Below are 16,653 nucleotides of genomic sequence, written 5' to 3'. Positions count from 1 at the left end.
AAGATGGATTTAGTGTGTCAGTTGTGATCATTGGTTTCATGAAACATGTCAAGATCTTTCAAAATACCGAAAGATATTTAATGCTTTATTGTCATTGTAGATATGAATCTGACTGAGGAATTTAAAATTTAACTATATTATATGCCTAAATATTTTGAATTTAACCCATATCAGCCCATGGGTCGTTAACGACCCACTGAAAGGATTTTTAAACATTGTTTCAAATTAGAAAATGAATGCATTGTTCCGGTTGATAACAAATACATTCTCAAGTTAAACATCCAGATATTGTGCACAATTTCTCTTTTGAATGACAGGTTGTCCACTATTGGTCTAATTTTGTAATTTTGTACAGTACGAATCGTAGCAGTGTACAGAAGAAATGAAAGTTTTACTTTAAATTCCATGTACTGACTATAAATTTAATATTACTGTTAATATAGTCACGGAGGAGTAATGGATACATAATTGTCCAACATTACAAACTCACAGATTTAGCACAAAAGCGGCATACATTTTGATGGATCACTAACGACCCCTGGGCAGATATCATAGCAGTACATTTTATAAGCATTCAAAATACTACAGATCTATATTACACAACTTTTAACACTGTATCACTTCGGAATATGTATTATATGACTTTCTTGTGTTAAATTCTATCGTACATGGTTCACATTTTCAACCTGTTATTGGTCTTCTTCAGAACTGGTCGTTGCTGGTCTTGGTGTCTCTTGTTTTGTTTCCTGTGGGGTGTGTTTGTGTAGTGTAATGTGGAGTCAAAGAGTGTGTGTGTTCTGAAACTGAGTTGTGTATTGAGAATTTCATGAATAATGAAACCCCAAAGAGATTCTCAACACGTAATTCAATTTCAGAACACACACTCTTTGACGCCACATTACACTACACAAACACACCCCCACAGGAAACAAAACAAGAGGCGCCAAGACCAGCAACGACCAGTTCTGAAGACCAATAACAGCAATAACAGGTCGAAACATGTTACCAGGTACGATAGAATTTAACACAAAGAAGTGATAACTTGACACATATTCCGAAGAAAATATTACACTACTAATTTTATGAAGTTATCAGAAGTCTGTTGTGGTTATAAAAATATTCTGCTGTCTGCAACTTTGGGTTCGATTCTTTAGTAGTTTAGTTATGCGACCTGTTAGTTTTGCAATGCTCTGTCTCAGTTACAACGTGAAAATAGTTATTTCTGTGCTAGATTCCCGGCTGTTCTCATCTTATATTTATTGAATATTATCATACTCTTCATACTCAAATGAATTTTCTTTTCTTATGTACAATATTCCTTTTTTTTACATTGTTGGCAACATATGACATACGTACTTGAACTGAACAAAGTAACTGCAGATTCTGGCTTTTGCTGGAACAGAGCATCATTTAATTTCGAAGAGAGCTTAAGGACAATTACGTAAATAGGCCTCCTCTTGTACTATTACGAAATTATACCAACCCTTCTAGAGTGCTAAATTCTTTTGTATATTTGTATTTCTTGTTTGTAACTATTTTATAAATTTATTTCAGGTAAAAATGCTGATATGTAATTTCCTAAACCCTAATAATGTACGTAAATTAGAAACACTCTTTTCTTTTTTTCAAAATTGTAACCTTATTTTCTACCAGAACCTTAATATCACGAAAATAGCAGAATCTGTCCTACTATTACATTATTTGTTCCGGTTTTGTGCGAAAATAATGGTCTAAGTGGTTATTGCAACGATGAGCTCTAGTTATTATTGAATCATAGAGAATAGATTTCATTTTGCGTTATCTACAACTAACCTTTCTAGCATCATCGTCCTCGTTCATCACGATAGAAATATTTTCATTGTGTCGAGGTGTTACGCATTGGATTGTCTACCATTCAATGTCGTCGTCCTTAGTTTCCATCAGTACGACCAGTACCCCATTATTGTATTCAGGAGGAAGCTTTGAACAGTCTTTAATTAACAGCAGTCGTTCTCATTTGGTCATTACAATTGGTTTCTAATTACTTTGTCTGGGCTTCAGTATTGAACCGTTTGAGATTCACCACTTATTGAATCTTACAAGCATTACTTTCGCATTACAAACAATATATTATCTAGCATGCTGATTAGTTATCACTGGTGATTTGGTTTCTATAATTTAACAGGCAATAGTTAGCAAATGTAGTATGCGGATCCACACTTACCACACGGGTTATTGGGAGCCAATGTGGCACGACCTGGGGAGAAAAGCAAGAAAGCAGGACACTAATTCGTGCAGCTTGTTTAACACACGGCAGCTTAGGATATTATAACAACACATACAACAAATTAAATACACGTGCGACACAGAATCATGCGTCATCACGAAATTCATTCACATTAACAAATACTCTACACACAATGAACATAGTAGATCTCATTTGATTTTCTCATTTTTGAGTTGCATTCAATTTGAAGTTTTGTAGGGCGATTAAATAAAAATAAATAAAAATCATATCATTATGCAATGAAATATATGAGAATGGCGACTGTCCTGAAGATTTTACGGAGATAGTGTTTCTGCCAATACCGAAGAAAAATAATGCCAAGAAATGTAGGGAGTTCAGGACTATCAGCCTGATATCACATTGGGCGAAAATTCTTCTGCGAATACTGAATCGATGTTTATATTCTATGATGGAAGAACAGTTGGAAGACCAGTTAGGCTTCAGGAAGGAAGAGGTACGAGAGCTGCAATTGGACTGCTACGAACAATCGGCGAAAGATACCTAGAGAAGAATAATGAAGTGTATAAAGTGTTTTTGAACCTAAAAAATGCGCTTGACAGAGTGGATTGGAATAAACTGATGGGGATCCTAAAGAAAATTGGAGTGCACTGGAAAGAGAGGAGGTTGTTCAGTAACCTTTATATGACACAACGAGTCAAAGTTAGGAAGGGAGAAGAAATGCCTGAAGGAAGGGAAATAGGGAGCGAAGTACGACATGGATGCCCTTTATCACCTACACTTTTCAAAAACTACTTGGAAGATTTAGTGAAGAACTGTTTTCAGAACATAGGAGGAGTGATAGTAGGAGGAAGAAGAATAAAGTCTATAAGGTTTGCCGATGATACGGCGTTGTTGGCAGAAGAGGAGATGATACTAAGGGATATGCTACTGGAGCTAAATGACAGCTGTGAGCAGTATGGAATGGAGATAAATGCAAACAAGACAAAGGCCATAGTCGCAGGAAGAAAAGTAAAGAAGGCAAACTTGCGAATTCTAAATGAGGCAGTAGAGCAAGTGAAAAGCTTCAAATACTTGGGGTGTAAGGAAGCAGTAACATGAGCTGCTGCCAAGAAGTCGAAAGGAGAATAGCAATGGTAAAGCTAGCTTTTAGTAGAAAAAGGAGCATCTTCTGCGGATCGCTGGAGAAAGACTAAGGAAGAGACTAGTGAAGTGCTTTGGGTGCAGTGTAGCATTCCATTGGGCAGAAGCATGGACATTACGACGAAGTGAAGAGAAGCGAATAGAAGCATTTGAAATGTGGATATGGAGAAGGATGGAGCGTGTGAAATGGACAGACAGAGTAAGAAACGAAGCTGTGTTGGAAAGAGTGGATGAAGAAAGAATGATCCTGAAACTGGTCAGAAAGAGAAAAAGGAAATTGTTGACTAACTGGTTGAGAAGAAACTGCCTTCTGAAGGATGTACTGGAAGGAATGGTGAACGGGAAAAGAGTTCGGGGCAGAAGAAGATATCAGATGATAGACGACATTAAGATGTATTGGTCATATGAAGAGACAAAAAGGAAGGCAGAAAATAGGAGACTGGAGAATGCTGAATTTGCAGTGAAACACCTGCCCTTAAGTAGAATAGTGTGAATGAATGAAAAATAAAAAAATTCAATAATAAATTTATATCACAAATTCGAACAGTTTATTTCAAAATAATAATTAATTTCGTATCTATTTTGATCAAGAATATAGTCCTCATATGAACCATGTTTAAATTGATAATTATTTTAGAGTTATTATTATTATTATTATTATTATTATTATTATTATTATTATTGATTAAACGAAATACTGGAGTATTCGAAGATTAATAGCAACAACAAACTTTATATAAAGTATCTTTAATATAGGAGATTTTGACATTACAGATTTAAATTTAAGTCTCTTGTCATGTCAAAGACATGACGCCAAACCTGTGGAAGACTGCGTACTGCATCTGTCCCTCTTTTCTTATTTACAATCGTGTGCAAGAATACCCTATTTCATACATATATAGAAATATTACTCGTTTGATTTTGAAACAACTATGGATTAAACCAGAAAGGATTTCGAAATAAGATAAATAATTTTGTAAGAATGAAATAAGGCATCCCTCTAAATTATTTTAACGACTTTTTTGGTTGTGCCACAGCCAAAGAAATCTAATAATAATTAATTCTTATGTAGATTAAGTATATTTATTTTCAAATTCTGTTAAATTAACTTAAGGGGACAAGGTACTCAGAATCACAAAAAAAAATTGAATTTTTTATTTTTAACAGAAATAAATTCTCTGAATTTTCCTGATCAAGAATATATATAATATATATATATATATATATATATATATATAGTTTTATGATGTTGCGTTGTGTCTAAAAAAACAGTTTTTAATTGACGCGAGCGTCTCATTAAATCAGCAGTGCCACGCCCCTTCACTGAAATGTGAAAGTGGAAAGGTTGTGCAGGATGTAAATAACAGTAGTGATAGTTTCGTAAATTAACAGTAATTATGTAAGCCTAAATAGTAGTGGTAATATTATAATTAGTGTAGATTTGTAAGTAAGTCAGAAATTGATGTTAATTTTTAAACGGGGTTTTCTTAAAACAGCATTTTTATATGTACCTATTATCTCAGACATATTAGTGTTACAGAGCTGAAATTTTGCTCGCTCATTGTACATCATATAATGAGTTAAAGGTAGTACTTTTACATTGATATAATATGTATTACAAGATTTACATATATTTCTGTGTTGAAAATTTCAGGTTTTTCTGGGTAGAATTTTTATAAAAGTATATTATTTTTTTAAATTGATAATATCGAACTAGATATATAATTTTGATAGTGAACGTAGATAAGTATATTACAAATGTGTATGAAAAATTTTAGCCATGTGCATTAACCAGTTTTCAAGAGAAAGGTGCATGAATTTGACAAGTTTTTTCTTCTCTCATTTTGGATAAATTTTTTTTAAAATTTAATTATAGCAGTTAATATAACAAACTATCCACCAAACTAATCCTAAAAGCATGTAGAGTAAAATGTAAAAATTTTTAAATAACTCCTTTTATACTTTCGGAGAAATAATCACTTAAAATCGGCATTGCGCACTATGAAAACACCTAGACTACCTTGTCCCCTTAAAATTCCTTCGCGATAAGTATCAACATTTTAGATTTATTTTCCCAAAATCATTCATATTCACACATTTTCTCGATATAGTTATAAGCTTTGTCAAGTGCACATTTATATTCAGTTCTGTACACAGATTGCAACTTGTCAAATATATTCATTCGATACTGCCCGAAAAGCAAAACTAATCGTGCGGCATATGTTAGATTTTTTAATTAACATTTCCAAAATTATTTTTGAAGCTTTGTAAGTAAAATTCAAAATAGCATTTTTAATAATTTTAATAATTCCTTCGACTATTAACTTTCATAATAAAGCAACGTTTATTAATTCATTAACTTCTATCCCCTGTTGTAGTTAGAAAAGGATAATGTTTCAGAACAATAATAATGTTACATAATACAACAAAATTAATACTGTTCTCAAACATTTTTATAAGAATTGTAATATGAAAATAATTACATTTCGTATTATATAGTTTCATTAAGAAATAACTCTGCCACCAATAAAATTCCGCTATAATTTACAGAATTTAAAAGGTTAAATTCAATTTTATGTCCGCATATGCTTGTATGTTTGTTATTCATGATTAAGGTAATAGGGAACGAGTTGAAAACAAAATTCAGGCCTATGTTGTATTTAAAGAATAATAAAAAATCATGTCAATGTCTGCTTCAAACAGAAAAAAAAAAATATCTCTACCCAACTAATTTAATACATTTTAAGAATAACACAAATTTAGAATATTTGAATATATATATATATATATATATATATATATATATATATATATATATATATATATATATATATATTTGGATTAAGTATATCCACTACACTCTACAAGATATATTCACCGATCATCAAATGAGATCTGTAATAATTACATTTAACATAAAAACGACATTAGAACATATGTATAATTTTCATCAATAGGAGCACAGTAAACATACACTGAAAGCATACATTTTGTTTGCAACCACAAAATACAAAAAAAACTATAAGAAGCTACAAACAAAGGTATTATCATACAGAAACTTTACTTTAAAATAAAAACAAAGACAATATTATTCAAAATCACACCCATTGCTCTAGAATAACGGGACATTTAGACTAACGCAAACACTTCACGAAATACCGGTACTGAACAAAAAATAGTAAATTAATTATCGAATTTTCTCCCATAATTTCTTTGACAAACTTTTAAAAACAATTCAAGCTTTGTAGGAAACAACATAATTATTGAAGAAAAGTGAAAATAACCCCATGAGAAAATAATTGTCTCTAGGAAATTCATACAGAAGAAAGATACTGACGGACACATAAATCACATATTCTACATTTATCGTCACTTATGAGAGGTATTACTGAAATAAAGGAAATTTATAACGCTTGGTTCGAAACCGCATAGTGATTTATAAAGTAAAAGTGTTTGGATTTCTTCTCAATTGTCTATATACGAACTACACAATGCTACTGTAACAAAGAATTCTTTTGCTACGTATGCTATGTTAGTTTAATATATTAGATTGACAATTGTCTTTCTTATAATTTAGTGATATCTTATAATGAATACAGTATCACGAAATTAATTACAACTTCATCGGAAACTACTTTTTCATAAACCGCTATATTTTCCTAGTCGTATTGTGAGTCTGTAAGTTCAAAATACCTCATTTTCTTTGTACAGTATTGTGATAATTTTTATTATAATCATCATTATCATCGCCATAACATGAAATAAGTCTACTTAACCGTTTCATTCTCCTAACTCTCCTACAGGATCGACCCAGAGGTAATTATAGAGATATGGGGTAAAGTTGGTAATATTGTGATACTAATAATATTGTGACAGTTCTTTTTGAGAATTTTTACACTTTTACTGAGCGAGAGGAAGATGGGTTTTTGCGTAAACGTATTAAGGGAATGTTCGTGGACAAGTTTCTACACAAAACCGATCCTTCTCTCGCTCAGTAAAAGTGTAAAAAAATTCTCTAAAAAGTACTATCATGATATTATTAGTATCACAATATTACCAAACTTTACCCTATAGCGAAGTTTTAGCCGTGGTAGATTTCAAGGCGCTTTCTTATTTAAACATGGGAACAAAATGCACCTGTATTTTTGCACTTCCTGCGGTCTGAAAGGCTATAGTCTATTTTTCTCAAAAACCTCATTTCCACAGATAGCGTTCGTCATAATTTCTAATAAACTGTCCAAGCTTCGCTGCCGTAAGTGAGATTTATTATTTCCAGAAATTATTGTATGTTTTCATTCTTGTGTATGCCTGAGTTGTGGAGAGATGTGATTTATTATTCTGAGAGCTTTGACATAATTTTAAATTTTGATTGAAATAACACACTTCTCGGGGTAACACAGTATTCATTCCAGTGACATGCTATAAGTATTAGTCTACATTTAAAATTTATTTCAGACTAAAAGGTATTGAGGTAAATGATGAAAGTGAATGAATCCCACTACATTAAACGTAACTTTCGACACAAGGAATACGTTGTAAATAAAAGTTTCAAAACTTAACAATGATAATAGTCATAACATTCTAATTAATATTATACCGGATTCAAGGGGATTAAATATGGTCCTCAAATATTAATCATCGTACTATGTTCATATGACAATTTTTCGCTCAAAATTATCCATAAAAGTATTTCCTAAACAGCGGATCATAATTTTTTAGTCAATCTGTACATCTTTGAGTGCCCAGGTTACAGGTTTTTAGAACCATAAGAAGCAATTCTAGGGTAGATAAGTAGGAAAGCATGTTCTAAAATGTATTGGCTCCGAGTTGTGACATGTGATAACTAATCTACAAGGAGCCAGGAAAATCCTTTTGCGTACATATTAGGTTATAGGTATATCGTCAAACTAAACTTTACTACAAGATCGGCACAAAATCCACAGGACTGTATTGCCTCCTGAACATCCAATGTAAAAGCACTAGCGTCACAACGATAGATACCAATGAAATCTTATGAATATTGGAAGTGTTATTACCCATTTAGTGATAAGCATCCTTATATGCAAACGTGCTAGAGGGTTTCCCTAAACTGGAACTGATAGTATGTACGGGTTATCTCCCAACCTTAGCGTTTTCGATCCTGAATCGTTATTCTTAAAATGCTTTTTTCTTCTGGCAACTCTGAAGGTTTGTAACACCGACGTTGAACTTTTATTTATAAATAATTGTATTTTTTAGCCGAACTTCGAAGTATGTGATCTTTAAATATACTTATTTCCTTCAATAAAATTAAGGGACAACGTACGTGTTACCATAGATTATATTTTCAAAAATTCATACGGTGCATCCCGCTCTGAAGTATTGCGAAAAGAAAATACATTTATTTAAAGTTAAAACGTTAAGTGATCTCCAATCATTGTGATATCAACTCTTGGCAACATACACTATCTATCAAAAAGTAATTGGACACTGTTTTTTGCCCCTTTAGAACTTCGTGGTACCACTTCTTGTTGTCGTAACAGTAGCCACTCTATCAGGCATGCTCTCCACTAGTTTGTGTAGGATTTTTTTTTTTAGGCTAATCATTTCATCCACTGGAATGCGTCGCCATTCCTCTTGCAACATGCCACTCAATGGAAGTTGGCCGCATTTCCCGAGACCTCAATCGCCGGTCCAAATCGTCTCAAAGGTGCTCAATGGGATTGAGATCAGGACTCCGTGAAGGCTAGTCCAACCGGTGACATTATTATCTGCATGCCATTGCATAGTAGCCGCCGAAACATGGGGCCAGCTTCCATTGTCCAACTGAGTGCCATGTTGCAAGAGGAATGGCGACGCATTCCAGTGGATATCCTACACAAACTAGTGGAGAGCATACCTGAGAGAGTGGCTGCTGTTATAGCAACAAGAGGTTGTACCATGAGGTTCTAAAGGGGCAAAAACAGTGCCCAATTACTTTTTGAGTAGATAGTGTATTATGGCAATACAGTAATTATTTCCGAGACACCTGATAAAAAACTCGGACGACGACGTCTTAAAATATGTCTCCTCCACAGATATCTTTCTGAAAGGATATCCATCGATTTACAACTTGCAAGGTTTAAAAATGTAAAACGACTTGTAATTAAAAAGAGATAAGTTGACAAGAGCCAATGGCGTAGTGTTTAAGTTCTCTTAAACTTTACGGTATACTACAGTATTTATAAATGTCTTAAGAGAGTTGCTAGAATCTTCTAGAGCATTAGAAAGGATTTTGAATGTCTTACTTGCGTTTCACATGCTTCAGGTTGCTGCAAAAACTAAACAAGGTGCTATAAAAGATAGGAAGGACACTTACTCCGCGCACTCCTGGACACCAGCATCAGGAGGTCCCGGTATTCCTGAGGAGAGGCCGTGTCTTCGTTGAAGCTGCGGTGTGCTGGAGTCTGGTTGAGGGCCGTGAACACGGCCCCGAGGATGAAATGGCACATGGAGTTGCCGCGGGGCGAAGCCACTCCGTGGTTGTGGTACAGCAACCCCGTCACGTGCCAGCCGAACACGTGCAGGATGTGCCGAAGAGCCTCGCCCACGAGACGGAAAGAGCCCATCATTCGCGTCAGGGTCGGGTACAACGATTTGTGTCTGAAAGCTTCCGCCTGGGCACCGGCCGTTATGACCGGGATCCCCCACACACCGGCATACCGCGCCACCGGGGCTATCACATAGTCGCACACGGGGCCCAAGAAAGCATCTGAGAGGGGGATCAGAAAATAAGCCCACGCTGTAAATTTCTGTATTTAAAATGCATGATTTTTCATAATTTTCAAATTATACCCAAATTTTAGTCATTTATATTTTTTTTATTTTATTGGGTTATTTTACGACGCTGTATCAACATCTAGGTTATTTAGTGTCTGAATGAAATGAAGGTGATAATGCCGGTGAAATGAGTCCGGGGTCCAGCACCGAAAGTTACCCAGCATTTGTTCGTATTGGGTTGAGGGAAAACCCCTGAAAAAACCTCAACCAGGTAACTTGTCCCGGGATTCGAACCCGGACCACCTGGTTTCGCGGCCAGACGCGTTGACCGTTACTCCACAGATGTGGACTAGTTATTTATAGGGTAGGTATATTAATTTGTCGGTTTACGTATTATTATTATTATTATCATTATCATTATTATTATTATTATTATTATTATTATTATTATTATTATTATTATTATTATTACTATACGGTTTCTAACAAAAGTTTAAGGGCACTCTTCAAAAATGATGTTTCATTCCTGTCCTTATACTCACCAAAATCTGATAACAATTGTAATTTCTAACATACTGTATTTTAATATTAACAAAGGATATTAAGTAATTATTGTAGTTAGTAATTTTAAATATTTTATTACAGTCTCTGTCATCACTATGATGGGAATGTAATCCCTGTAACATGTCTGATTTTAACAATTAAAGACAATTTCAAAATACATACTCTTTGACTCTACACTACGAACGCACCCACACAGGAAACAAGAGGCGCCAACACCAACAACGACCAGTTCTGAAGATGACCCAAAATAGGTCGAAACATGTTAACAAGGTACGTTAAAATTTAACACAAGAAAGACTTATCATACATATTCCAAATTAAAGAAGCTTGACAAGTACACGTGTTTACACAACTGTTGTGATTGTTTATTGTATTTTATTTCATTTTATAAAATTTAAAATTAATGAACACTGTTGAATAGTGATCAACTGTATATTTTATTCCTTGATTAGTATGCTTTGTCTTATGGCAGACCATGAAATGCATGGTCATTTTCGAAAAAAAAAAAAACTAACACAATATTTTATATTATTATGCAATTTTGCTAAAATATCGTTTACAAATGTCTTTTTTGCCATTTTATTTAAATTTTTGCAAGTATCCTATAGTATACGTGGTCAATTTAAGAGTTAAAACAAAAATAGTTTTTTAGTGGTTTTTCAAATATTTAGGCTAGTTTGAAATTTAAATATGGATTAAAAGTTATGTAATCATTTAATATAATATTAACATTTATTTTTTATATTTATATTTGTCTTTAAACATATTAAAATCGTAAATCATTTATAACAATTCAGTATTCACATCACTCAAGATTAGCTTAAAAACTAAATTTGTGTGCAAACGTAATAATTCAAATAAATTCACATAGTAACTTATGAAATACTTACAAGACTTACAGTTAAGCTTATTCTCTGATACCCCAGTGAGTTCGTGAATTTGAATATTTTGAGGAATACGAAAACATTGAGTATAAGCTATCAATTTTTCACAGTGGCTGGCAATGATTTGCTTCGTAGCTGTCATTAAGAAAACTCACAAATTCAGAGCATAGAATGCATCTTAATTTTTTATATTTGTTCTCATGTAAGCTGGTACTTCTAGGCTACATATGAACTAAGGATAATTAGTATTGGAAAATAGGATAAGTAATTTGTTTAAATTCACGTTAATGATAATAAATGATCGAAATATGTGATAGCACAAAATTATAATACCAGAATATTAAGCCTGCTTAATTACTATATTACCTTCTGTTTCAATTATTACTAATATTTCCACTTAATTTTTCATCTGGTATATGCAACATATACAGAGTGAACCGTAAGTATATCACTAATTTCAAGGGTTTTTTCTTTGAGATATTTCAAACAAAATAGTTTAATAAAATGTTGCTTGTTTTCGCATCCTTTCCCCAATAAAATCTCTTTTATTCCATGGCGTGTTTTGGGAAAGCCATTGATTTAATTTCCAGACGAAATGGAGAGTAACGAATAGAAGCATTTGAAATGAGGATATGGAGAATAATGAAGCGTGTAAAGTGGACAGGCAGAATAAGAAATGCAGTTGTATTGGAAAGAGCGGGTGAAGAAAGAATGATGCTAAAACTAATCAGAAAGAGGTAAAGGAATAGGTCGAGTCGCTGGCTGAGAAGAAAATGCCTACTGAAAGATGCACTGGAAGAAATGGTGAACGGGAGAAGAATTAGGGACAGAAGAAGATATCAGATGATAGACGACATTAAGATATGTCGATCATAATATGCGGAGACTAAGAGGAAAGCAGAAAATAGGATAGATTGGAGCAAGGTGGGCTTGCAGTGAAAGACCTGCCCATGGACAGAACACGTATGTATGTATGTATGTATGTATGTATGTATGTATGTATGTATGTATGTATGCATGCATGCATGCATGCATTTTTTATTTTTATTTTTATTGGTTATTTAACGACGCTGTATCAACTACGAGGTTATTTAGCGTCGGTGGGATTGGTGATAGCGAGATGATATTTGGCGAGATGTGGCCGAGGATTCGCCATAGATTACCTGGCATTTGCCTTATGGTTGAGGAAACCTTCGGAAAAACCCAACCAAATAATCAGCCCAAGCGGGAATCGAACCCGCGCCCGAACGAAACTCCGGATTGGCTGGCAAACGCCTTAGCCGACGAGCTACGCCGATGGCTTGTATGTATGTATATGTATGTATGTATGTATGTATGTATGCATGCATGTATGTATGTATGTGTGTATGCTTGTTCAATTTAAGAGAGCAGTGTATTGCGATAATAAATTATTGAACGAATTTTAGTTTTGTCCTTTAAATATGCAGAAATTTAATCAGAACAAATGTAATATTTTAAAATTATTTTTCAAAATAAAAAGTTACATTTGTTTGGACAAAATTTCTGCACATTTAAAGGACAAAACTTAAATTGTTTCAGTCATTTATTATCATAATACAGTGCTCTCTTAAACTGGTTGAGCATATTGGAAATTAAATGAGTAGCTTTTCCAACACACGCTACGAGATGTTTAAAAATAAAACAATTTTTATTTTGAAAAGAAAGAAAGACCGAGTGAAATTGCATTAAACCTTTTTTTGTCTGAAATATCTCAAAGAATAACCCTCTGAAATTGATTGCATTACTTACTGTTCACTCTGTATAAATTCACTGTTCCTTTATTATCTCCATCGAATAGTCCAGAATGAAATAGTCGTATATTTTCATCTGAAATTAACAAAACGCAATAAACGTCAATGATGTGAATGTCTGTAATTTAGAATCAAGGAAATAATTAAACAAAAACAAAGTGTGTGTTGAATCACAAATAAGCCCAGCTCACATTTCTCATTCTCTAAAACAAATCCGTTAATCGACCATCCAGTAATTGAATGTGACGAAGTCGGAGAGAGATGAAGTATAGATACTGTCGCTCAGCCACCATGAGCTTTTGTTTCCTCACAGAGGATGTCTGTAACCCATATTGGCATTTCTGTCACGCGAGCACTTCAGAAAAGCGAGTTTCACATGTAATTGTCTCTTTGCTAGTAACAGCATTTCATGTCACATAACCACAATACTTAAAGTCTGCAATCAATTAAATTTCTTAATATCCATAAGCAGATCTGTATACTAAGATATTGTTCTCTAAAAGAGTGTAACTTAAATCATCAATCATAGCCATGATCTACCAAGTACAGTAGGTTTAGTAAGCAACTTTACACTCAAAATTATGAATTTCTTAATAAAATTCAGCCTATTTTTTAGTTTGGTCACTTAACGACGCTTTAACACCGGCTCGGTTAACTGTTGTTGATAGAATTGGTGATATCAAGACCTAGTTTGGCGACATGTGTCAGAGGATTCGCCATTTTAGTGCATTTATTTATACACGCTTTAGCATCTATGGTCATATCGGGTGTGTAAGATTTTGGGTAACTCAATTTAAGCCAATTATTAAGTTGTTATTATTTCATGTAATTGATTCGGTACTATAGAGCGCTCACAATTATTGTTATTTCTGACAATCTTTCCCATACCTAATACGAGTAACACTTTCTGTAGGCCTACTTAAGGGGAGAGGATGGTATTTTTTAAAACTTATTTTCCTATTTCATACAAGTTATTAATTTTTTGTATGTAGAGAGCTCATAGCTGTGGCAACTCAACCAAATAAAAATATTTTGAAAAATGAAATTATTTGGGGGCCCGAATTTGAAAAAAATATACCCAATGCAGATTTGTACTAAAACGGATATATCTAAACCGTTTTTAAAAATAGATTCAAACAGTTTTTGCAATGTATTTTTTCTACAAACTGTCTGTAACAGAATTTTGATATAAGTCCCTACGTTTGTAAAATGAACAATTAAAATTTAGTAACAATTTTCTGATTTCCTTTCTTGCAAATAAACGGACGTATTTTTAAAATGAAATCAATTAACAAAATTCTGTTACAGAGAAAAGTTTCCTAATAGTCTAAAGAATGTGTGTTCCAAATTTCTTGCATGCATCTTTAATAGTTCAGAAATTATATCCATTTTGTCTGGCAATGTAGCAAAAAAAATGAAGTTACTGGAAACCGATAAAAGCGGGCGTGTGATTTAAAAATCCATAGCGCAGGAAGTTTAAAAATGGCGTCTCAACATCCGATAAGGGCACAAATACCCACAAAATGTTATGCAATGCATTCCACATATATCAAAGGGTATTTTAAAGGAAAAACATTTTTTTGAAAACAACAATAAAAGTGGGCGAGTGATTTAAAAATCCATAATGCAAGAAGTTTAAAAATGGCGATCCACACATATCACAGCGTATTTTAAAGATTTTTTTTTTGAAAATTTAGTCATTTTTCATCAAAAATACCATCCTCTCCCCTTAAATATAAAACTAACAGAAAATGGTCATCTGGTGATTGTTAGATGAGAATGTGTAATACGTTGAATGTGGTACTTTTTTTTAATAATTGTTCACATACAAGGTGCAATCAATATATTTCCGAACTGTATTTGTATTTATGGTAACGTGTAACATAAATAAGCGAGTCACTGAAGATCATTGCATCAATAACAACAAAACGAAATAAAAACTTCTTTAAATGTGATAATGTTATGCTTTGAGAGTCACAGATGATGTTCCAAATGGTGACCATTCACATTAATGTACATTCGAAGGCGTTCCCCGAAAGACCGTAGGACTGCCCGGTATGTTGCTGGCTGAATGGACACAAAAGCCTGTCGAATACGTTGCTGCATGTCGTCTGATGTTGTCAGAATGTTCTGGTACACACTGTTCTTTACAGTTCCCCACAGGAAGAAATCGAGTGGCGACAGGTCAGGAAAACGTGCAGGCCATTGTACGTGGATTGTGGCGTCGACAGTTGTTGTGGTTTGTTTACATGTTAAGACAGCAAACACACAACACATGACGTGTACGGACGTCAGTCGTCTTTCGTTTTGTGTAAGTTAATGCACAAGATGAATGGGGCATCACAACAAACGGCACATTTTGATAGCATTCATTTTGCATTTTGTTGTTGTTATTAATTGGAAAGCTGACATTATGGTACATTTTTGAACTCGTCTTAATGTGTGTAATCAATGTAACATGATTAAAGTATGTAGTGCTATTTGAAAAATTGATGACGTCACGTGTATCCTGTACCATAATGTAGTTACATGCACGAAATCTCTACACTCATGTTAACCCCTCGTTCTAACATAACTGTCAAAAACAAAAATTCCAATATCTATTCAAACAAAAAAGTTATAATCGGTGCACAAGATAAATGGGACATTCTGTATAATAATCCCGATTTACTTCTGCATAATGGTTCTATGAAAAAGACGAAATATAAATATATAAATATTAAAAAATTTCTTAACTAATCGAATTCTTTCATACATTAATTTGTTGTTCTCTTTATCAACAAGATGTAGATCTGAAAGAAATTCGGAACAACAATAATGATATACGATCTTGTTGCCATGATATACAGTTTGCAATTTAACAACATTTAATGACAACTGCTAGGTGGTTAAACAGAGAGCAGTAACAATGCCGCTTTAGCTGAATAGAAGCAACACTGATGTAGTACGTAATTACCTCTTTGCATTTACTAAATTGGATTAAACGATTCATATCTCCATAATGTGAGTCGATATAGTCTATTAACCCAACTACATGCACTACATCAATATCACAGAAGGATGATGATATGAAAATACACACATGAAGGAGTAAAGCAGGATAAGGTCGGGAGCCTTTACATTTCGGAGAAAACTTAGAGTATTGTCTTATTCAGCTGAAGCAACAGAATGACACATTTACAATCAAACAGTGACATAGATCAGTAATTAAATTGCATTCTTCGTTGTTTCATATGGTTCAACAACATAGTATTATTTTGTAAATCAGAAAAGAAAAGGAAGTAATTTTAGTGCATTTTCTATAAAATTTTCAAAATATGTGAAGAAG

At 33.5% G+C, this 16,653-nt stretch overlaps 1 protein-coding gene and 1 long non-coding RNA gene across 5 annotated transcripts in view; one reads left to right on the top strand and one right to left on the bottom strand.

The window, feature by feature from the left end:
- The window catches only part of LOC138697842 (uncharacterized), a 434,418-nt gene extending 424,627 nt beyond the window's left edge, over nt 1–9,791 (top strand). For both annotated transcript variants that reach the window (XR_011331625.1, XR_011331624.1), the window contains one exon: nt 9,654–9,791. This is a non-coding gene — a long non-coding RNA (uncharacterized lncRNA). The remainder of the gene's footprint in view (nt 1–9,653) is intronic.
- The window catches only part of LOC138697839 (atrial natriuretic peptide receptor 1-like), a 2,249,689-nt gene that overhangs the window by 1,156,840 nt on the left and 1,076,196 nt on the right, over nt 1–16,653 (bottom strand). The window contains exons 3-4 of one of the 3 annotated variants that reach the window (XM_069823400.1): nt 9,705–10,097; nt 2,204–2,236 (exon numbers count right to left, since the gene is read on the bottom strand). The exons of 1 other annotated variant lie outside the window; for it this stretch is intronic. In XM_069823400.1, coding sequence (XP_069679501.1) covers nt 2,204–2,236; nt 9,705–10,097 — 426 coding nt within the window. The remainder of the gene's footprint in view (nt 1–2,203; nt 2,237–9,704; nt 10,098–16,653) is intronic. One more of the 3 variants, XM_069823401.1, reaches the window with a different exon arrangement.

This window comes from Periplaneta americana, chromosome 4 (genome assembly GCF_040183065.1).
Source record: "Periplaneta americana isolate PAMFEO1 chromosome 4, P.americana_PAMFEO1_priV1, whole genome shotgun sequence".
Taxonomy (NCBI): domain Eukaryota; kingdom Metazoa; phylum Arthropoda; class Insecta; order Blattodea; family Blattidae; genus Periplaneta; species Periplaneta americana.
Note: the sequence above shows the minus strand (reverse complement) of the source record. Positions and strands in the feature narration are given on the sequence as shown.